This window comes from Barbus barbus (assembly GCF_936440315.1).
Source record: "Barbus barbus genome assembly, chromosome: 13".
Lineage (NCBI taxonomy): Eukaryota > Metazoa > Chordata > Actinopteri > Cypriniformes > Cyprinidae > Barbus > Barbus barbus.
In genome coordinates, this window is record NC_136741.1 from 30,697,541 (window position 1) to 30,721,457 (window position 23,917).

The following is a 23,917-nucleotide window of genomic DNA, read 5'->3' on the forward strand; positions in this document are numbered from 1 at the left end:
AAAAAATGAAGGCTTAAATTTAATATTTATATTGATATTAGAATGATTTATGAAGGATCATGTGTCACTAGAGACTGGAGTAATGATGCTGAAAATTCAGTTTTACATCACAGGAATAAATTACATTTTAAAATATATTAATAGAGAAGACCGTTATTTCAAATTGTAATAATATTTCAAATTTGTACAGTATTTTTGGTCAAATAAATGCATCCTTGATGAACAGATGAGACATTTTTTTCCGAAAAGAAAAAAAAAAGCATTATTAAAGAGCAAGCTTTGATCAATCAAATCTTCCTCTGGTGCAGCATTTCTTCCATATTCTGGTAGTAATTTCAACACGACGAGGCTGAAAAGCCTCTCATTTGAGAAAATTGCAGAAGCAAATGAGAACATCATCAAACGGTTTGTAGATTTGGAGAGCTAGAGATGAGAAACCGTAGTTCAAACGCAAGTCACTAACACTGGATCTAATGAACTGATATTAATATCAAACTCCTCAACTAGCCTTTTATTTATCCTGTGTCAAAGACTAAAAGCCCCGTCCAGGGATTAATGCTGTTTTTTTTTTTTTTGTAAATAAAGGAGGTCAGGAGCAAAACACGCAGCTCATCTGCTTCCAGCTCATCTAACTGTTCTCAGATTAGAGGGAAGGAGCGTGCAGAAAGTCCGGCGGCTAACGTGGCACAGGCGAAGCCATTTATCATCCGCTGCTCTCAGGTCTCGTGCCCGCCGGCCCCAAAAAAATTAATCATAAAAAGTTTAGTGCTAGTTCCCCAGGGGACGAACGCAGGCAACAAAAGCCGAGATATTCCCTGGAGACTCCAGTGATGATGGACCGTCTGAAGCGGCCGGACCCTGTTTACTTACACTCAACTAAAACTCAGCTGGAGAAAAACAAAACATGCTTCATAATTATTTAAGGAAGGAAGGGAACTGTACATATTTTTCAGAGTATTCAAAGCACACTCATTTATGAATAAAAATGTGTATGTTATACACTACCGTTCAAAAGTATGGGATCATTTAGTAAGGACGCATTAAAATGATCAAAAATGACAGTAAAGGAATATATATAATGTTACAGCTTTCTATTTTAAATAAATGCTGTTCTTTTGAACTTTCAATTCTTCAGAGAATCCTGAAAAAAAAAACGTATCTTGATTTCCACAAAAATATGAAGCGGCACAACAGCTTTCATCCAGTGTTATTTCAGTCATCAAGACATTATTATCCTTTTTCATTTAAATCTCAGTTTTAGTCATTTTGTTGTGTATTCTTGTCATTTTTTATTTTATATCATTCTATTTTATGACTATATAGTTTTTATTTCAGTTTTAGTTACAATTTTCGTACAAGTAACATGAGAAATGTTGTTATAGTTGACATAATACATTATATAATATTATATTATATTATATATTAGATTAGATTACATTATTCTATAATAACCCTGTTTTCAACATTGATGATAATCAACATTTCTTTAGCTGCAAATCAGCATTTTAGGATGATTTTTGAAGGATCATATGTCACTGAAGACTGGGAGTAATGATGCTTAAAATTCAGCTTTGATCACAAAAATCAATTACATTTTACAGTTTATTCACATGAAAAAAAAACACTATCTTTGAATTGCAACAATATTTCATAATATTAGTGCTTGTATTGTAACAACAAATATCATTCAATAACAATTTCTCTAAACTGCTCACAATGTTTTTCGGGGCTTTTTGTGATAAACTCAACTAACAGATGTACTAGATGTACTAACAGCTGGTGCACTTGCAAACGAAAATAGCCAAGACTAAATTATAGTGCAGTCTGCAAAAAGCAAGGAACAACCAGTAGTAAATTTAAACTAGGAAGTCTCAAGTCAAAAAACAAACCAAAAAATCTCTAAAACTAAAACGCCATAGCTCGAAAAGTTGATTTGTACAGTTTCTGACCTAAGTGAGTGGAAAACCTTGTGCAAAACTTTATCATGTTATTTGGGTGCAAATGCAGCAATAAAAAGTAGTATCAAATTCATAACATGAATAAATATGATATTTCAATAGGAAATGATAGGAAACTCTTTTATACACTTACCGGTTTGTCGGTCAACAATAAAGAATCGTTCTCCTTCCAGAACGCTGTAAACTATCCGAGCGCTGCTTCCGTAGGTCGGATCATCAGCGTCCGAAGCCATAACCTTCATCACTGACGTACCTGTGGTCAAACACATCAATTACATCAGACCGAGCCTCACAATGACAGCATTTCATCAAGAAAAACAACACTCTCATGGATCTCATTAGCATCAAGTTACAAGTGTTTCCACAGCATTTAGTTGTTCTTTAAGTAAATTTATTCAGTGCATTTTCTGAGCCAATTGTGCGCGCCTCAACAGCCTCCTGGCTCCCGATACAAAAGCACATATTTACATTTAGTCACACGTTTTAACTAAAGCAAAGCCCGCAGCCTATAAAGTTTAATGGACCATATTCCTGAGGGGGAAATGCAAGCTTCTCGCAAGAAAAGCCTGGAGAATGCAGACAGGAGAAGATAAGACACAGAGTTTAAAGGAGGAGTTTTCACACTCATGTTGCTCCAAACCTGTACGACTTTCTCTCACAAAAGGAGAGATTTGGAGGAAATTCTACAAAGCTCTTTTCTGTACAACAACAGCTCAATGTGGCCATGTCTGTCAAGCTCCAGAAACGACAGAAAAGTAGCACGAAAGACTAAGAATAAGATAACTGTGTGTGAGGAACAGTCTGTATTCTCTGAAAATCTGACGCAAATAATATGGAGTTTCAATCAATCAATCGATCTTGTTCAGAATGTTTCAGAATAGTGCTAATTGGGAAAAGAAGTATACTATATTATATATACATTTTTCCGATTTGCTGCTTAAGAAACATTTCTTCTTCTTATAAATGTTGAAAACAGGGTGTTTGCTGAAACACTTTCCTTACTTGAAAATGAAATAAAATAAAATAAAATAAAATAAAATAAAATAAAATAAAATAAAATAAAATAAAATAAAATAAAATAAAATAAAATAAAATAAAATTAAGCTTAAACTTAACTTATCTGATTTGTTTAAATGTGTAGAATAACCATAAGCTTGTTTTTCATCAACCGGTCAAAATTTACAGCAGGGCATGCAAATTCGGTCCGTTTTTGGCCATACAGAAACTGCACACAAGCTGAATGTAAATATAAGTCTCTGTAAATCCACTCTCTGACACTAGGTGGCACTTATGGAAAAGCTGAATACAGCTGTTTCCAGTAACCTCAGTGAACAAAGCAGTATTGCGATTAAGAACACCTTTAGGTATTATATGGAGCGAAGATGAAAACAAAATGCCATTGAATAATTTCTGAAGACATTCAGGACCTTCAGAGGTACATTCATATAATTAATTAATTCATAAATTAATTTGGATAATTCCCTCAGCAGTCTTTTAAAACCTCCCAGCTTTTCCGCCATATTTTCACTCAAAATGAAACTACTCTGCTGCTGTGTGCACGTGAGACTGTTACTTAAAACTGTGCTTTATGCTGGACAGTATTTATTTATTGTGAGTTGTTCAAATCGTGGTAATTGAATACGATTTTAATGATAATTAAAATATGAAACGGTAATACTAACCATGGGGAATTTTATCTTGATTTATCGTCAAACCGGTAATCGTTACATCCCTAGAACCTAGTGATGCCATGTAGACAGAGAAGAGAAGTGATCCAAGAACTGAGCCCTGAGGCACCCCAGTAGTTAGATGTTGCGACTTGGATGTTGCGACTAGCCAGTTAGCATCAGCTAACATAATGTTTCAAATAAGCTATTACGCAGTGGCCGAGAGAGCTCAACACACCGCAACTTCAGAAAACACATGCAAATAGAAAAAGCACCAGCAAATCAAGAAAACATCTTCATCAATTTGACAGCAAGTGACGCAAATGCTCACAACACAAACAAAGAAAGAAACACACTGCAAATGCTCACAACACAAACAAAGAAAGAAACACACTGCAAATGCTCACAACACAACCAAATAAATAATTTTATTACCAGAACGTTTCTTTTTTTGGTTGTGTTGTGAGTATTTGCAGTGCGTTTCTTTATTTGGTTATGTTGTGAGCATTTGCAGCACGTGTGTTGTCAAATTGACGAAGTTGTTTTCTTAATTTGCAGTTGTTTTTTTCTATTTGCAGCGAGTTGAGCTCTCTCGGCCACCGTACTATTATAATTTTGTAATTCATAATTATTGATTATCTTCTTTTTAATTTTAAGCAACAACTGTCTGTACTCTGACTTTGCTGTAAATGTTTAAAGCAAATTGTTTTGTCAGACTGGGGGGGGGGGGGGGGGGGGGGCATTTTACCCCATAGGTGGGGTAAAAACGCCCCCTTGGTACAAATTATATTTTTGTTAAAAATCTAATAACATTTTTCATACTTTGTTTATAATTTATGTCATTGTCTTTAAAACTATGATATTTTTTCTGAACACATTTAGCTTTTGTTTCACAGAAAGAAATGACACAGTGCTTAAGGGGGTGGGGGTTTCCCCCACTCTACCCAGTACACCTATAGAACACTTACAGAAATGTCAGAAACACAACAAAATTACTAAAGCTAAACTAAACTAAAACGTAAATTAAAATTGAAATTAAAATGGAAAATGCAATGAAAAAAAAATTAAATAAATAAATAAAAACTGAAACATAATAACACTGGTTGAAAACCAGTTGTTTTTTTGTGGGAACCATGATACTATTTTCTCATGATTCTTCACAATAACAGCATTTATTTGAAATAAAAATATTTTGTAACATTATATAAATGACTTTGATAGTCACCCCTGATACTGTAAAATGCTCTTAATTTTTTTCTGTGAAGCTGCTTTGCAATGATGTGCATCGTTAAAAGCGCTATACAAATAAATGTGAACTGAATAAAAAAAAAAAGACTTTGTCACTTTTGATCAGTTTAATGCATCATTGCTAAATAAAAGCTTTTAAGAGGTGACCCTTCCCCGGCTCTGTGACTGTATATATGTAGCGTAAAGCGGCGCTGAAGGACTCCAGGGCTTGTATTCGGCCGATCGCTCTCAGGTAATTGCTGACAGCTGGCGGTGTCCGCAAAAGGTCATCGTTGCAGTCTCTCACCGAGGCCTGTCACGATACTGTCCAGCCACATAATAGGCCTATGCTAATTAGGTTAATTAACGGGAAGAGTCAGAATCTTGTTTGTCTTCCATCACGAACGCCGCCTCCCATGAGAGCTTACAGAAAAGGACAATGTTTTATCATTAAAGCGAAGCGCTTTCGCCGAAGCCAAACACCCCGATCGCTATCTGTCTGATAGTTTTCTGCTTTCTCTAACCTTTCATCCATTCGGTGGTCTGAACAGAAGCAAACATCAAACACACGAATAAAACTCGGAGGATATTCTGACATGTTTTGCCGTTTCAGTGTGCGGCCGCTCTTTCAAGTTGAGTTTTGTTTATAGCGCTCTATTTTGCCTAATGGGGCTGCGGAGGCAAACTTACCGCCAGGAAGATTTGCTGGTATATTAAGGAAACAGACTCTGCATATCAGCATTCAGTATAACAAATAACTGCCGACCATTTTCAAAAAAAAAAAAGAGGCACAATCTTCAAAAGATCACGGATGCCTACTCTGCTCCAGGATAACTCTAAAAACCATCTGCACTGCATTAAAAACCTAACTGTAAGATTGCATTTCTCTTGTTAACTGGGAGTGGAGATGCAGAAGTTATTTCCTTTCATGGGATTACTTACTTATCTTAATTTTCCACAGGTAATAATCAGCAAGAAGTTGTCTGACGGCCCGCCCGCCCTGAGTTGATTAATGCCACTGGTGAAAAACTATATAAATGCAAATACTATTTTATTGTGTTTACACTCAAACAAGAAGAGGAAGCACATTAATGCACAGCCTCGGATTTACTAAGAGGTCATTAGATCCTGGTTTATGTATCCTGCGGAGGCTCCTGGGAACGCATAAAAGAAAAACACACGCGAGGAGTTGGAGACATACACAATTAGACTTACAAGAATTGGAAATATTTATCAGATGAAGAAAAAAGGCCAGTCATGCTAGATGCATTAACAAGGTTGATAGCCTTTTATTCATTTTAATTATTTAATTTCATTTCATTTTACTATACTCTATTATTTTAATAGAGCTATTTCGGAATTGTATGTAATTGTATTTATTGTTGTTAATTAAATTAACATTGCACTGAAAAAAATTATACTAATTTTTTTTAAGGTAAGCTACATTTAATTAAAATATGTTGAAAGTTAATCAACTAAATTGGTTTATTTAAATGTAGCTAAGATAAATTGATGGCAACCGCTTACCTTAAAAAAAAAAAAAAGGTAATTAAATGAATAATTGTTTCAGTGTGTTTTGAAGAGATGTTTAACTAATTTTCAAAGTCTAAGATAATAAATAAAAAAAATTGGTCTAAGACTTACTTGGAAACAATATTCGCTCAGAAATTGCTAGTAAATAATCACAAAGAAACTGCAAGTAACACACTGAAGTAGAAACTCTTGTCAAACATACTCCAGTAATCTTTGTTTTATTTACTTCAAAAATAATTTTTAAAGTCACATTTAAAAATGGATTTAATAATGTTTATAATTTTATAATAATGGTAAAAGACTGTAAAAATTATTTGGTAAAAAAAAAAAGTCAAGCTCTCTTATTGTCACGAATCCTGGCCATGAACTTCCATTCGCTCACCACCAGAGGTCACTCACTCACCACAGGGACTCTTGCACTACACTAACTGTTGCATGCCACCTCAGACTACAATTCCCATCATCCATTGCACTGACGACACACACAGCTGATTGCACTGATCACACACCCTACATAAACCATGGACTTCCTCTTCCTCTCTGCCGAGTATTGTTTAGCGTATATCTTAGCGATAGCTACTCTACAGAACCCACTCAGTTGTTAGTCTTTCCTTGCTAGTTTTCTCGTGTTTTGATTCCTTCCCGTGTTTCCTGGATTAACCCTTTGCCTTGCCGTTCGGACTTTGTTTGCCCCTCGTTTGGATCTTTGCTCGTGTACCTGGATTATCTCTCTGCCTTGGCCGGTTGGATATTATTCGCCGATCGTCGACCCACGCTTTCCCTAGGATCACTCTTGTGTCTTGTCCATGCCATATCTTTTTGCCGTTGTTTAACCCTGACTGTGTATTGACTATGTTGATAAACAAAAGTTTGCACTTGGATCCGCATGTCTCGTTCACCCCGTTACACTTATACAGTAAAAAACTATAATAGATTGAATTTGTCTTATACTGTTAAATATACAGACTTTGCAGCTAAAAATTAACAGTTATCTTAAATACCACGGCAAAAAAACTGATTTTCCCACAATTTCCCTGCATGTCATTCTGACAACTGACAGTATATTGTTTAAACAATTGATACCATTCAGTATCAATTTACACTGTGGTTACATACTACGTACACTAGTTACTATGTAAGTACACATGTATTAGGGCCACTTACTATAAAGTGGGACCCAAAAACGTTCCCTACAATGTTCTACTAACTTGAAAGTTAATGTTATTTGAACATTATTTTTTAACATGCTAAGAACATTTTCTCTCAACATTATGGGAATGTTCATTAAGTGCAAATAAAATGAAAATAACATCATAAGGATGTTCCTGAGAATGTTGTCCTAAGACTGTTTTCTCTCAATGTTATGAGAATAAAGTTACTATGACCATTCCATAAAACATTCCTTTAAGAACGCTTTACTGTAACATTCATATAACTTAAAAAAAAAATTTTTTTAAGAACTGAGAACATTCCCTGTTAGTTTTGTACCAAATTACATGCATATGATTCACATCAAAGTCTAGCACTACCATCTGATGCCATACTACTGCACTGTTTTGTAAGGGTGTCCAGCTTCATTTCCTAAACATAAAAGGGTTACGGGTGAGATAAGGAAAGCCTGTGGTCTGGAGTGTAATAGTAGTGTGTTTGAGATCTCTGTGTATTCTCTCTGCAAGTGCAAATATTGCTCCAGAAGTAGATGGAAGAAGAATCCATCCTTGATCCAGCTCTTCACAGTTATAACCCGTATCTGGCACACACACACACACACACACACAACCACACCCTATAGCTTCAGAATCCTGCAAGAGTGGGCTGGGAATTCAATATGTGCAACCTTTATTTATTATTTATTTTGGTTTATTTATTTATTTATTTTTTACTGTTCTTCTAAGATAGCCTAACAAATGTGTGTTAGGCTATCTATCCACGACCACGAAGACCACCTGCCATGGCCTCCTGAGCTCCTAGCTCCGCCATGGTCCATCTGTATGTTCCGCGCCCACCCCCCCTCCCTGATGGAACTGTTTAGGCTCGGGACGAGCCTTTCGGGAGGGGGGACTTATGTCAGACCTCTGTTGTGTGTGTCTTGTGTTTCCACGTGCTCCCTGTGTTTCCATGCCCATATTTGGTTTGTTTCCTGTCCTTGTTAAATATAATTAGTTAATTCTTGTCCAGCCGTGTTCGTCTCATTATCCTGTGTATTTAAGTCCTGTCTGTGTTGTGAGATGGTGGCTGGTTTACTCGTTAGTCCCCGGTGTTCCTGTTTGTGTCTGCCTTGCCTTGTCCTGCCCTGTCCTGATGTCGACATTAAAGTCTATTGTTTGAGTTTACGTCCTCGTCTGCGTGTCCTTGATCCTCCCTCCTGTGTGCACCGTGACATGTACTTAATTTACTTTATTTGAGTAATATTTTATTCAGCAAGAATGTTACTTTGATTAAAGAGTGATAGTAAAGATTTAAATTCCATAAATAAACATTTATTTTTGATTGAAATAATAGTTCACATTACTGTTTTTACTGTATTTTTATCATCAAATAAATGCAGCACTGATGAGCATAAGCTATAAGCAGCATATGAATATAACAACTGTTATCAATTAGGGCTGCATGATATATTGCATGCAATTGTCATGCGCATCTCATCAGTAAAGCCGGTTCTGTGATTATTAATACATCTCCGTCACCAGTTTTCAAATGGAGAGGCATTTAATACACAGAGCCGTAGTTCACCGACAAGCTACGCAATATCACGTTCAGTATCAGGCGATTCATCTGCGATTCTGAGCACGAATTGCGTAGCTTGTCGGTGAACTACGGCTCTGTGTATTAAATGCCTCTCCATTTGAAAACTGGTGATGGAGATGTATTAATAATCACAGAACCGGCTTTACTGACGAGATATTCATGACATTCACATGTGATATATCGTGCAGCCCTATTATCAAGATAGAAATGAGATAAAACAGACAAAAAAACAGAAGCCTCCTTTTCAGCATTTCTTTATGAAAACAGCTACATCTAAATCTAATATAGCTGCATTCATAACGAAATGCTATTAAGTTTTATTAGTAATTAATATTGAAACAATTCCCTGTGATATGCCTGGTCTAAAATAAAATCTTGATCATATGATAAACTGTAACAGTTACACAGTCATGAATATTTACAGCTCTCAACAGCAAAGATGTCGTCAATTTCCACGTAAAAAATTAAATATGAATCATTAAATATGAGTAAAAGGGTTCTGAGAAATTTCTGGGTCTTATTTTGCCTCAACAATCAGTAATAATGTTTTGCATAATGCAAAAAATGGTCTTAAAAACAAGCCTCATTTGCTTCATGACATTATTTTCATGACAATTAAGCACATTAACCACCAAATTGTCAGTGGCAGATTTAATTAGCATGTGGGTTTTAATTAAAAACAAAAACATGTTTTCGGACAGGATATTTTTGTGACTGCATTTCAATAATCCACGCATTGCGGTGGCTCTATGTGAAGCGCTGAGCTGAAATATGACCTAGCGTGATTCACTGCAGAGTTTCTATGGGAAGGAAAGCACAGCCCTAGGAAGTAATCACACATACAGCATCAGAGTTCAGCAGATGTGGCCCTTCTTCACCCCCAGCATCCCGACCTCCTGCTAATATTTGCAGAGCGACACGGGGTGGTGGATGTGGATTAAACAGAGCTTGTGTAGGGCATGCCGGGCCGGTTTGTTTTCCTCTGCTAGCATCTCCACACACGAGTCTAGATTGGCACGATCAACAAATATAGATCAAACAATAAGCTGATGTGGAAGCTCACCATACCATACCCACTTGAGACGCTCTGGTCCAGAGACTTATCTCGGGTTTGGCGTGAGATTAACCTGCTAGTTGATCTTTGATCGGCTGTCATCTGTTTGAAAATCTACAACCCAGAAGGTTTGAGATGAGGAGCTGTTCATGGAAGAGCCAAAGGAAGCTGTTTAGAAGCAGGAAAAGCCAACAGCACTGTAAATAGTCAATTAAAAATGCATACGCTAAGATATAAGAGGACATGAAGCTCTAAAGCAAAATTTATTTTAATGTGCCTGACCTTATGGGAGACTGCATTTTTAGAGCCACTGCCTCCTCATCCCTCGCCGCCAGTAAGATTTATGCATAAATGCACTTCACATTTCTATGTCCTATGTTATATACATCTTAATATATTGAGGGGTATAAAGATACACATATTCTTATTGAACCATTCGGTATAAGGCTTTCGGTTCAGTATGCATTACAAACCGAATGATTCGTTGGACTAATCCTATTGCATATATAAAATAAAAGAGCTTTAAGTGTGTGAAATATAATGTATATATGGTTACACACACACACAACAGCATAAACATTAGTAAGGATGAATGGATTTGATGGATTAGCTAGTTTGTGTCTCACTAAAACATTTAATCTGGGTCGGTAACATCAAAAGAAATCAGTATAACAATATAAAAACTTAATATCATCGGCTTAATCTACTGTCACCCATTTACTGAGCAGCAACTATCCTCAGCTCTTGCCATTGTTCGAGTAATTACTAAAGTCAAAATTAATAGGAGAGTTTTTTCATAGAAATACATCCTTATATTACACCACAGGCATATTCACAAAAGCTCAAGAGTTCATAAGGCACTGTGTAACAGGAATGACCCACTTAATGGTGTCAACAAAGTGTGTTTGATGCCGGCAGCCGAGGCACTGGAGCAGATGGTCAGGAGAGGTGAGCTCATGCAGGACCACAGACTGACAGCTCTTTAAGAGCCGCCGTCGTAAAGGAGATTTGTACCCGCCGCTCGCTTTCTCCTCTATTTAACCTCGTCAGAGTCACTCGCACCGAACGCCCCGAATCACTCCGCATTATCAATCGTTTAGTGCTCCCATAAAAGCCAAAGTGTTTTCACATGAAACGTTATTCCACTCACCATCTCAACACTTGATTCACTTTTCATTCACCCACTTAAAAATAAAGAACACGCGCTTAGATATGAGCAAAGACTGAAGAAAAAAAAAAAGAGCTGGATAATGTTGTGTCATAAAAGTCAATGGGCCGCTGCCGGGATCTTTGAGGAAGTCCCATAAGGATTTACATGGGATATTTTTCATCCTCTTTGACAAAGACGTACTTAAACAGTCCAGGATGCTTTATTGGGCAACGATGTCTCGCAACCATCACTATTGCGATTGTGCATTGAAATTAGGAACCAAGAGACACTTTTGAACAACCTAGCAGCCACATAGCAACAGTGTTAAAGCCTTAGCAACTGCATAATAATGCCCTTAAAACCACCCACAACACCTTAGCACCATGATGGTCAGTTTTGCACGGGAAAACATCGTTAAACTAGATGCGAGTTGCAAATAAAATGTCCAAACATTTAGATTTTTTTTTTTTCAGATTGCAGTATATTATTATTTTTATTTTTATTTTTTCAAAGTAAAAATTGTAAGTAAATATTATTTCAGTATTTTGGTTTCAAAATTTCATGCAATACCATTTTTTGTCAGTGTATACTGTAAACAGGTGAGATTTCTGTAATATATATTTATATATGTATTATATATTGCTTGTTCCACAGCTAGTAATGTTTTAATCATGGTCATATTTTTTCTAACTACATAAATGTTATTAGTTTCACACTAACCAGATTTACACTGGTTATAAGCAATTTGAATTAATTTAATTTAGTGCTGAAAAAGAATGATATAAATCAAATATAAAAAAAAAGTCAAAAAGTTATAAATAGTTAATAATAAACTATATGCCATAATTTTTTGAGCGCTAAAATCTTAACTGTTTCTTACCTGTATGATTGACAAATATGCTTCAACTATAATGATATATGCAATTATAACATTCTGTGCTATTTTGTCTTAACATATGTAAAAATATAGTGTAATAATTTATTTGTTTACGGTCATAAAACTGTAAAAGTGAGTGCAAGACAACTTGTTATTTGAAAGTACTATAGTAAAAAAAAAAGATACTAAGTGTAAAAGAATTAACTGATGGGATTAAAAACATGTTTAAGGCATTGGCCTCTGGACATTCTGCTAAATATTCTGTTAACGAATGAATGACAGCATTTTAATGTCAGGGTGAATTATTCCTTTAAGCAGACATCAAAAAGCAGAAGTTTATGACATCAAAAGCCTGCAGATGGATCGAGGCGCCGCTGCTGCAGCCGCAGCAAATCTCAAAATCTAAGCACAGAGGAGGATTAGATATTAATCCCATTTTATTCAATTTAACACAGAGTAAAAGCAGAATCATTTTCATTTTGAATATTTAAAGGCAATCTGTTTAAAATAGACCAGAACGCCCCATTTCTCCTCTCCTCCCTTCTCAGAATGTGACAATTTAAATAAAGCGCTCGCAGCGATAAAATACCTCATATCTGGCATGTCGTCTTCTGATGTCCTGCCTAACACAGTCTCTGGTACTTTATTAAAAAGTTGTACTTTGCAGTGGGTGACCACGTTTACAGTGGCCTCGGTTCCAGATGTCATTTTTCCATTCATTTTCTCCATAGGGATTTCAAAAAGAAGCCCAATGCTAAAGAACTCTAAACCTCAAACTGAACCAAAAAACTATTGTGCAATATAAACCTGCTGATCCACCTTCATAATGCACTGTATGATACCTCAATGTCATTTTATGAATTTAGATGTACTTTATTAAAAAGTTGTGCACTGAGCCCATGTTTTCTCCATTTAAAACAAACAAAAAAAAGTTTTAAACCTTGAACTGAACCAAACCAGCTCAGAGATGGACAACAACAATACAGACTTTGATTTGAACCAAATTCGGGGAAAAAAGGCACAAAACTGTAACTGACTTAAAATAGTATTACTATAAAAAGTGCAATTGAATAAATCACCAAAAAAAAAAAATGGTGTAAATTAAACCTATTGACGATTCACTTCATAATTCATTTTAGAACACCCTGATGTCTTTTTGTACATCAAGATATAAAAAAAAAAAAAAAAAAAAAAGATTCATTCATGATGGTGAGTGGGGGGAGAGCAGGGGGGTTTCTCCTGAAGTCCACAATCATCTCCACAGTTTTGAGTGTGTTGTTAAGACAGTTCCTTAACCTCCTGTCTGTAAGCAGACTTGTCACCGTCCTGAATGAGGCCGTTCAGTGTGGTGTCATCTGCAAACTTCAGGAGCTTGACAGAGGGGTCTTTAGATGTGCAGTCGTTGGTGTAGAGGGAGAAGAGCAATGGGGAGAGTACGCAGCCCTGAGGAGCTCCAGTGCTGATAGTATGGGTGCTGGATGTGTATTCTCCCAGCCTCACTAGCTGCTGCTTGTCAGACCTGTTTGCTCTGTAGGCAAACTGCAGGGGGTCCAGTAAGGGTCCAGTGATGTCCTTCAGATAAGCCAAAACCAGTTTTTCAAATGACTTCATGACCACAGATGTTAGAGCCACAGGTCTGTGGTCGTTAAGTCCTGTAATCTTGGGTTTCTTTGGGACTGGGATGATGGTGGAGCGTTTGAAGCATGAGGGGACTTCACACAGCTCCAGTGATCTGTTGAAGATCTGTGTAAAGATGGGGGCCAGCTGGTCAGCACAGGATTTCAGACAGGCTGGTGTCACACCGTCTGGGCCTGGTGCCTTCCTTCTCTTGTTCTTTTTGAAGACCTGGAGCACGTCATTTTCTCTTATCTGCAGTTCAGGTGTGGGGGAGAGGGGGGTTGCAGGAGGTGTGAATGGTGTTTTTTCAAACCTACAATAGAACTCATTAAGATTGTCTGCCAGCTGTTGATTCTCCACAGTGCTGGGGGATGGTGTCTTGTAATTGGTGATGTCTTTCAGACCTTTCCACACTGAAGCCATGTCACTGGAAGAGAATTGGATCCTTAGCTTATCGGAATAATTCCTCTTTGCCACTCTGATCTCCTTTTCCAGTGTGTATTTGGCCTGCTTATACAAGACTATGTCCCCATTCCTGTAAGCATCTTCTTTGGCCTGATGGAGCTGTCTGAGTTTTGCAGTGAACCACGGTTTGTCATTGTTATAAGTTCGATGAGTCTTGGTAGGAAGGCACATATCCTCACAGAAACTGATATAAGATGTTACAGTCTCTGTGAGCTCGTCCAGATCATCGGCAGCTTCAAAAACACTCCAATCAGTGAGGTCGAGACAGGCTTGTAAAACCCACTCTGTCTCATTAGTCCATCTCTTTACAGTCCTTAATGCAGGTTTAACAGATTTAAGTTTCTGCCTGTAGGTTGGAATAATATGAACCAAACAGTGATCAAAGAGTCCTAAAGCTGCTCGTGGAACGGAGTGATACGCGTCCTTTATCGCTGTGTAACAGTGATCCAGTATATTACTGTCTCTGGTGGGACATGTAACATGCTGTCTGTATTTTGGCACGGGAGAGATTTGCTTTATTAAAGTCCCCGAGAATGATTAAAACAGAGTCCGGGTGTTTTTTTCCTGTGTCTGTGATCAGATCAGCGAGTTTCTGTAAAGCTGTGCTCACGTGCGCTAGCGGTGGAATGTAAACACTCACGAGAATGAACGAGCAGAACTTCCGCGGCGAGTAGAAAGGTTTACAGTTGATGAAAAGCATTTCTAGATCTGAACGGCACATCTTTAACACGGTTACATCTGTACACTACCTTTCATTGATGCAGAAGCATGTCCCGCCGCCGCGCGATTTCCCCGTTGATTCCGCATCGTGATCTGCTCTGATCAGCGTGAAATTAGGCAGATGTAAGGTGCTGTCTGGAATGGTGTCTTTCAGCCAAACACAGAGCAGCAGAGTTAGAAAAGTCCTTGTTAAACCAGGAAAGCAGAAGGAGTTCGTCCGTTTTGTTGGGTAGAGAGTTGAGATTCAGCAGATGGATGCTAGGCAACGGCATTCGAAATACACGCTGTCTGAGCTTCACGAGCGCGCCGGCTCGCTTCCCCCGTCTGAGCGTCCTGAAGCGTCTAAACAGCGCTGCAGCTCCGCCGACTACTATGTTCAGCAAAACATCCGAATAATCAAAAAACCGGTTGGAGATTTTGTGGTGTGTTCTGTCGAATGTTCAGCAGTTCTTCCTTGGTGAAACTGATCGTGTTAGACAAACAAAAAACAGGAAAAACTAACAAAAACACTAAAATAACTGGAGAGCCAAGCACAATGGCTGCCATGCGCGGCGCCATCTTGTATGCATCAAGACTTTGATCTCAACCAAAAATTTCTGAGTTCATAATGCATTTTAAAATATCTCATTGTCTATTCGTCCATTTATATGTAGGCCTACTTTATTAAAAAAAAAAAAAAATTACAAAACTGTGACTTAACTACCCCAATGCAAAATTATGTAATCAAATCAAAAACTGCTGTGCAATACAAAACTATTGCCTTGGACCATTTGGTTCATAATGCATTTTAGAATATATTGATGTCTTCATGTGCATTTAGATGCATTTCATTAAAAAGTTGTGCACTGAGGGTGCGTGTTTAGCCAAAATCTGAAATTCAGACAAAAAGGTGCAAAACTGCATGTGACTTTTTTTGTTATAGCCTACTACAAAATCAACTACTCCTCTCATTATGCTCTGCAAAATTATATCAAAAACGGCGGTGCAATATAAGCCTACTAACCTGAACTATCCGTTTCATAATGCATTGTTTAGAAGTACAAAAGTATGACTTAAAATTGTTCAAATACAAAAGCAACTAATGCACTGCAACACGCCAGTGCAATATAAACTTAAAGACTGAACTATCCACTTTATTGCATTCTAGAATATCTTTTAAGATGCATATAGTTGTACTTTATAAAAAAGGTAAATGTGACTTAAAGTTGCTCAACTGCAAAATCAACCACCCTTCTCATGATGCATTGAAAAATTATGTAATCCAATCAAAAACTGCTGTGTAATATAAACCTGCTGAATAGAACCATCTGCTTCAAAAGGCATTTTGGAATACCTAAATGCGTTTTTGTGCATTTTGATGCCGTGGCTCCTCTAGAGCTGATGAGCCGTGTCAGTCAACACAGATCAAATCAGGTCAGGCATCAGAATGCTCGAGTTCAAACACAATGACATAACCTTTCCATCGGCCATCAATCAAAGCTCTCCACCACAACCATCCATCAAGCAGTACTTTTGTCACATGCAGGCATTTTACAGCCTGTCATGGTACAACAAGACTGTGTGTCACTAACACATGTACCTCCATGTCATTCAGGATAATTACAAAGCAGCACCGATGCAGAACTAAAGCCTGGATCCTGAAGTCACCCAAAAAGTTCAACATTGTTGTTCTGCCGCCTGCTCTGTTATTTCCTTCTGAAAATGCAAATCTCTTGTGAATATGATGGTGCCGCCAGCTTTGTGTGTCTATTATCTGACACGGGCAGAAACCGTATTGGTGAATCATTCAAAGGGGTTTTGAACATTTCCTCTAAAACTATGGTTAAACATCTGTTGCACAACACAAGCATCGTATTATTTTTGCATGCATCTGAAGAGTTCTGAAACTGTGGGCAAAGCTTTGCCGGAGCGTAAATATTTAAAGCGCTACTTTGGCTCTCACAACTGGAGGAAGGGAAGAGATGCATTTGGTTTAATTATTCACAGATAGCTTTACTCCAAACAAACAAGAGTCAGACTTAAAAAAAAAAAAAAAAACACACATGAGATGCTTAAACTAAATATTGAGGAAAATCTGTCTTCTAAAGATTTCTACTACTGCAATGAACTGCGCAGAGGACAGTATTTTATACATTAAAATCAACTTATTATAAAATTAATCATGCATTTTGGAAAGATAAATCAATGTATTATTAATTCAATTAAATAGTGTTAAACAGCATATATGTGTATTACTTTGCCACTTTTTATCCATATTTTTTTTCCCAATTGTTTTATCCACTATATGGTCCATTTCAACCCGACATTTAAAGATCTTTCAATTTCAAATAGGATTTTTAAGCATTTACCTAAAACATCATAATTTGTGAAAATATGGCATTCGTTTACTGGTTATCACATTTGGAAAGACATTTGAGATTATATACATATATATCATTCTAATATGCTGATTTGATGCTGAAGAAACATTTCTGATTAGTATCAATGCTGAAAACAGTTCTTGTGGCTTATTTATTTTTTTACATTATTAATTATTATTATAATAATTATAATTCATGATAATAGCATTTTCAATATGATTTTTTTTTTCCATTAAACATTACTTTTTACAATTAAATTTTCAAATTTTCTCTGTTCTCTAAATATCACTTAAATAAAAAGTATGCGTAGTATCAGTATTGATGTTTTATTAGACACCATTAATGACTCTTATAAGCAATATGATCCTTTCATGATGAAAATACAGCTACAGAATGCATATTTCATAGACCAATGTCAAATTTTGTGAAAAACAAAAATAGACAAAAGATAGTCACGCTGGAGTGATTTCAGACTAATGTGATTAGCAGGCGGTGTTTTGTCCGTCTCTGCGGCTCATCTCGGGGTTAGCCAGCATCGAGCATCTATAGTGTGTGATAATATGCAAACAAATGCAACTTGGCTTCGAAAGCACGCTAAGGGCCATGAGTATCAGCGAAGCCACTGGAGAGAGAAAGAGAGGGAAAGAAAGAGAGGCAGAAAATGACAAAGGCTGTAAGTGAAAATGAATATGCCTGGGGCTCGTCCATGATTACTTTTTTTATGATTATTGCTGAATTCTCTCTGGCGGAGTGGTAAGACGGCACAACTTATTAGATCAGTTGTTCACACATCTACGGGGCGAGTTTTCTAGAAAGCAACTGCGCGCAACATGATGTTAAATTAGCTCTGTCTGCTGCGGGACAATTAGCCGTTACGTGTGACCACCCGTTAGCCAGTCACTTAAAGCTCTGCGGCTGGAAAATTACTGCAGCTCTTTATGTCAGATCAAGAGGACCAGTCGAGTTTAATATGAAGTGTGAGCCAGGCCTGGCTTCAGATCCCTGTTGCTGTTAATGAACATGTACTGTACAAGACCAATTAAAAGTTTGCACGCCTGAAATTAGTTTTGCAAGTGAGAACACTGTGCCTATAGTATTTATAAATTTACTATATAATTTAGCTATTACATGGACCATATTATTTAAATTATTAGCTCAATAGACTTTTTGCCAATAAATAAATACATCTGCTGAATTCCATGTAGCAATGTGACTGATATTAACTTTTACCATTATTTTGCTAAGAAGAGAACTATATATTTATCTATTTTATATTATTTGACATTACTGTAAAAGGTGTTTTATACTCTATAGACTCTTATTATGCAGTCATTTTTCATGCACCTAAATGAAAATGTGCCGTTGAGTTTGTTTGGCCGAGTAACACTGACCTTCTTCCCGAGGCTCTAACAATAAGACCATTAGCACTCGTTCTGTCCAGGACCTCAAACATAAGCAGAAAATAAACAGGAACTGCTTGACTAAGCAGAGCCGTTATTTCATTACAGCCGCCGCTGTTCAATGTATAAAACATGAAGTCCACACTTCTTTAATGTATAATTTGACTGAAAGGTGGAGAAGCCTACAGGGAGCGGAGGACCCGCTCATATTTCTCTCTCTCTTCTGCGTGTCAATAAGCAGCGAGTGGCTGCCGCCGATGTGCTGAGGAAGCAGGAATTAATTTCAATCAGGAAGTTCACAGCCGTGCAGCGCTACAGTGATTACATTATTGTAACCTGCATTTAAAAATCCTTTATATCCGCAAACACACACATAAGAGCTTCGGATGAGGTGCACCTGATCCAAAACACAGAGCGAATAATACAAAATACTGTGACGGATCATTGTACAGTGCTATCAGATGCCAATAATGCGCTACTTTGACATTTATGTGGTACGTCTAAAAACACTACGGTACTTCCATGGTACTTTTTGCTAGGATACCCACATTGCAAAAGCAAGAATGGACTAAAATCTATTTTCTGCATCTATTTTGACCCTCTGAATAATGAAAATGTATTAATAAAAACAGGAGCAAAATGCACCATGTTTGCTGGACTTGCACCATGTCATCGCTCAGCAAGCATCTGTTCAAATTGTTGTTTTGCCATGATAGTAATTGATCCGAAGGAGAAAACTACTCTCTTTTGGGCCTTGTGTAACAACGCTGTGGATGCTACATCTACTTGCATTTTGAATTGTGATCTGAACCAGTGTTATCATTACTGTTACCTGAAACTAAAACCATTAAAAAACAAACAAACAAATAAAATAAATCGTACATTGAATATAAAAATATAAATTGTATAACTTATTTAATTTCAGCTAGTTGCAAGGGCAACATCTCATTTTTTGTTTGTACTTAATTAAAACTAAATAAACTTAAAACTAAAACTTAATTTAAAAACTACACAGACAATCAAACATAAATAAACTACAATTAAAATGTAACTAAAAAACTAAAAACTTTACCTTAAATTAAAAAATGTTTTTTCCAACATAATTTAAATATATATATATTTTTTTCATTGTAATGCCATTTAATTTAATATATTTACAATATTTTGTATTGTTTAAATTATATAGAATTTAAATTCAAATTTCTATAGATTAAAATGGTCAAACACAGCTTCTTATTAAATAATATTTGAAGAGCTCAGATGCAAAAGCCTCTAAGAGCCGTTTGATATTTTCTTCTAAAATGAGCATTTTTCTCAGGCTTCTGTGTGTAGGTTCAGTAATTTCACTTTAATGCCAGTGAATAGGTTATTTTCATTGCCATTAAAGTGAAATAAGTGAACAAACACAGGAGACTGAGAAAAATGCTCATTGTAGAAATGTCTTAATTTGTAGAAATACTACATATTTCTTATATTAAAACTACACTACACATCCTGTTTTTTTGTTTGTTTGTTTTTAATATTATTATTTTTTAAAAACTAAAAACTTTAAATAAATTGAGGGGAAAAAAAACAAATAAATAAAAACTCTAAAACTATCAAAATAAAGCCTAATTCAAAATATCACCAAAAACTATAATAGTATATCAATGACAGGGTAATTTTTAGTATCACTGAGATAAATGTAAGTTTTTATTAATATTTTCAATTTGTTTTTATTTTTATATTTTCTGTTTTCACTTTAATTTTAGTTAAAGTTTTAGTTATTCTATTTTGTATTTTTGTCATTTTTATTCAGTTTTGTTTTTTTATTTTTACATATATATATATATATATATATATATATATATATATATATATATATATATTTTTTATTTTTATTTTTTTATTATTATTATTATTTGTTTAAATTGCAGTATTAGTTATGTTAGTACATCAAGATAAACTAAAAGAAAATTAGAAATGTTGCCTTGGAAAATAACTACAACAATACAATATTTTATTTATTTTGGTTTAGCTAAAAGTTATTTCAGGTAACAAAATTTGTATAAATAAATAATACTGAAATGTATTTTATTTCAAGTAACAAAATTGTCTAATTTTAGTTAAATATAATAAGCCTGATCAATGATATTAAATATAAGAGTGTACAAATATACACAGCTATTATTTACACTATACTAACACCAGTATTACAGAAGCAACAGTTCAGCTTATAAATACAGTGTAACTCTTACCGATAGGAGAGAGCTCAGCCACACTCCCGATGTAGGGACCTTCTAGAAACTTGGGCTCGCTGTCGTTGATGTCCTGGACTTTGATGACGAACTCAGACTCGGGTTCCAGCGGCGCGTCGGTCTGGCGGTCTCGCGCCTGAGCTCGTAAGGTATAGAAGGTCTTCTCCTCTCGGTCCAGGCGCTCGGTGGCGTGGATGTCACCCGTGACCTCGTCTATGATGAAGACGGTGCCTGCTCCCTCTCCAGAGATCGTGTACTTTATAGAGCCGTCGCCTTCATCAGAGTCTGAATGGATCTGTGGATTAAAGCAGAGAGCTGTGTCAGAGGACAGGAATCCAGTCTGGATATAGTGGAGGTGTTCAAGGAACCTGAAATATCTGAATAGTATCTGAAACACTGAAACGGTGAACTGGCATTCAAATTGGAATGACGAGAAAACAATTACAATGCATAGAAATTAAACGCTCAGACAACAGAGGAATTTCATTAGTCCAAAACAACTGTCAGATCCCTCTCGGGAAACAAGGGAGCGCGGAGACAAGGGGATTCCAATATATCCTTTATTTTGAACCACAGACAGCCGAGGGGCTTGGGGAGAGACGAACATATATACAACATTCAGACCGGACACAGGGGCTGGGAAACACAGGGCTTATAAACACTAGGAAATCAACAAGGAACAGGAGTGGACTAATCAAACGGGGCTCGGGACTAATTAACTAATAATGACAGGAACAGGAAGGCAAAGTAGAGACACGGGAGGAGGGGAAAACAAGACACAGGACTGACAACAACATTACTTATTAATAAATAATATTTCTAGAGATATTCCATATTTCATATATAAGAAACTACTCCTGTTTGTGAAACCAAATTCGGTTCTAATTTGGGAATTACACAACTCTGAGACTTAAAGCAACATGAAACTTGATGTTCACAAACATACATTTTGCATAGAGTTCGAACTAAAATGAAAAATGCATTTACTAAGCGACTGACTGAAGGGTTTGAGTACACAACACATCAATGTGTAAAATACAGTCATTTCTCCATGGCTAATGTCGTCTGATCTGCCTCATGAGTTCAGTAATATGGCGAGTTGGCACGATGAAAGGCACAATTCCCAGTTTTCCATCCTCTCTCTCCACACTGACGGCTCCTCTGGTTCTGCACAAGTCTCTTGGCTTCGCTTTGACTCATTACTATGGCAACCAATGTACGGTACACATAGCGGATATTGACTACAAGGCCTGAACAAATGCATTTCATCTGCTACAAAACAATCTGTGGGCAGCCAGCCAACCAGTCCTAAAAAAAAAAAATGTCTCAAAAGTAAAAAAGAAACACCCTTATTTACTTTCTTAATGCATGTTCCTGCTCCTATAGTGAAGGATTCATTCAGTGATTTACTCCATTCAGAACTGAATGACATTCTATTCCAATTAAATAACAGCATTTGAACAGAATATAGAATTGCAATTTAAATTTTAATGCAGTAAATTTAAATTTAGATCTAACAAATAGCATTATAAATACCTAACTTTAATTGTGAATATTAATCAAAATGGATACATTTATACAATTTATCTTAATTATTAATGTTAATTATTTTGTGTGTCTGTCTATATATATGGATTATACATATTTTGTTATTTTTAATTTACTTATTGTTATTACTTATATATTTTTAATATCTATACTATCCAAAAAAGCAAGCTTTTAACTTGTTTGAAAAAAAGTTTTTAACTTTTAATTCATTTGTGTAGAAAGCCTTCAAACTTAAAAGGTGTATAGGCCTTGCAGACAGACTAATTCCTGATGCATAAATGAAAGTCCATGCCCTGCTTTTGTTTTCCCATTAAACATCCTATTTCACACCGAAACACATCACATTACAGAAGTTAAATGGGTTGCGAACACCACTTTAAATATTCTGGCGTCCAGATAACTGCTAATTCTGTGGTTCAGTTTACGCTCTAAAGTTTGTCTGGGGTTTCTGGAGTGTTTAAATGTATTTTGCCCAAGCAATCGCTTTTGGGGCGACTATAACAATCCTTTCCATTCATCTACAGATCAGTAATAAAGCCGGTCAGTCCAGAGCTTTAGGGAGGAGGTGCTCTGGAAACACGGCCTGCCGGAGGCTCGTTATATATAAAAGCAGACGTGTTTCTAAAGTCCAGCCTGGAAGAGAAGTTTGGAGGCATTCTGGGGTCCAACAAACAAAACAAAGAAACAAATCTCTTTCAAACTAAACCTCAGCCGAGATATTTAAACACACCAAGATGGTCTGTCTAGATGGTTTTAGAGGGGTTTTGGACACATGCCAGTTGAAAACCCTGAAAAGCTAGATTCAACCAGCCACAAATTGTCTTAAAATCTTTTGTCTTTTTTCACATTTGAACATGATCCCCCCCCCCCCCCCCCCCCCCCCCCCCAAAAAAAACCCATGGATAAAGAAGCAAATTTGAGTAGATTCAGTGCAGTAAGTATTCGTGTTGAAATATTACTAACAATATTAAAGTTATTCTTATGTTTACTTTTAAAAATCAAGATTTCACAGCTAAAAGACACAAAGCAAAGAAACAAATCTCAAGAAATTGCCTCTGCATTCAATAGGATTTCCTACTAAACCTGTACGATGGTCTGTCTAGATGATTTTACAGTGGTTTTTGGACACTTGCCAGCTGAGAAACCCTGCAAATCTAGATCAAATAATCAGAAAATGGTCTTTAATATTGGTTTCAGCGGTTTTTTTCGTTGTTTTTTTTTTTTTTTATCAGCAGGGAGATGTTGATGCTGAAACATAATGCAATGCAATACAATGAAGATTGCGAGATGAACAAATAAATGTTCATATTTTATTCTTATGTTTACTTTATAAAATTCAGTAAAGATTTCACAGCA

The 23,917-nt window shown here is 36.3% G+C and overlaps 1 protein-coding gene across 1 annotated transcript in view; it reads right to left on the minus strand.

Moving 5' to 3' along the window:
- The window catches only part of LOC306879671 (cadherin-22-like), a gene marked incomplete at its 5' end in the record, with an annotated part of 112,786 nt that overhangs the window by 81,538 nt on the left and 7,331 nt on the right, over positions 1-23,917 (minus strand). The window contains 2 exons of the mRNA XM_079432821.1: positions 2,092-2,211; positions 21,014-21,308. Coding sequence (XP_079288947.1) covers positions 2,092-2,211; positions 21,014-21,308 — 415 coding nt within the window. The remainder of the gene's footprint in view (positions 1-2,091; positions 2,212-21,013; positions 21,309-23,917) is intronic.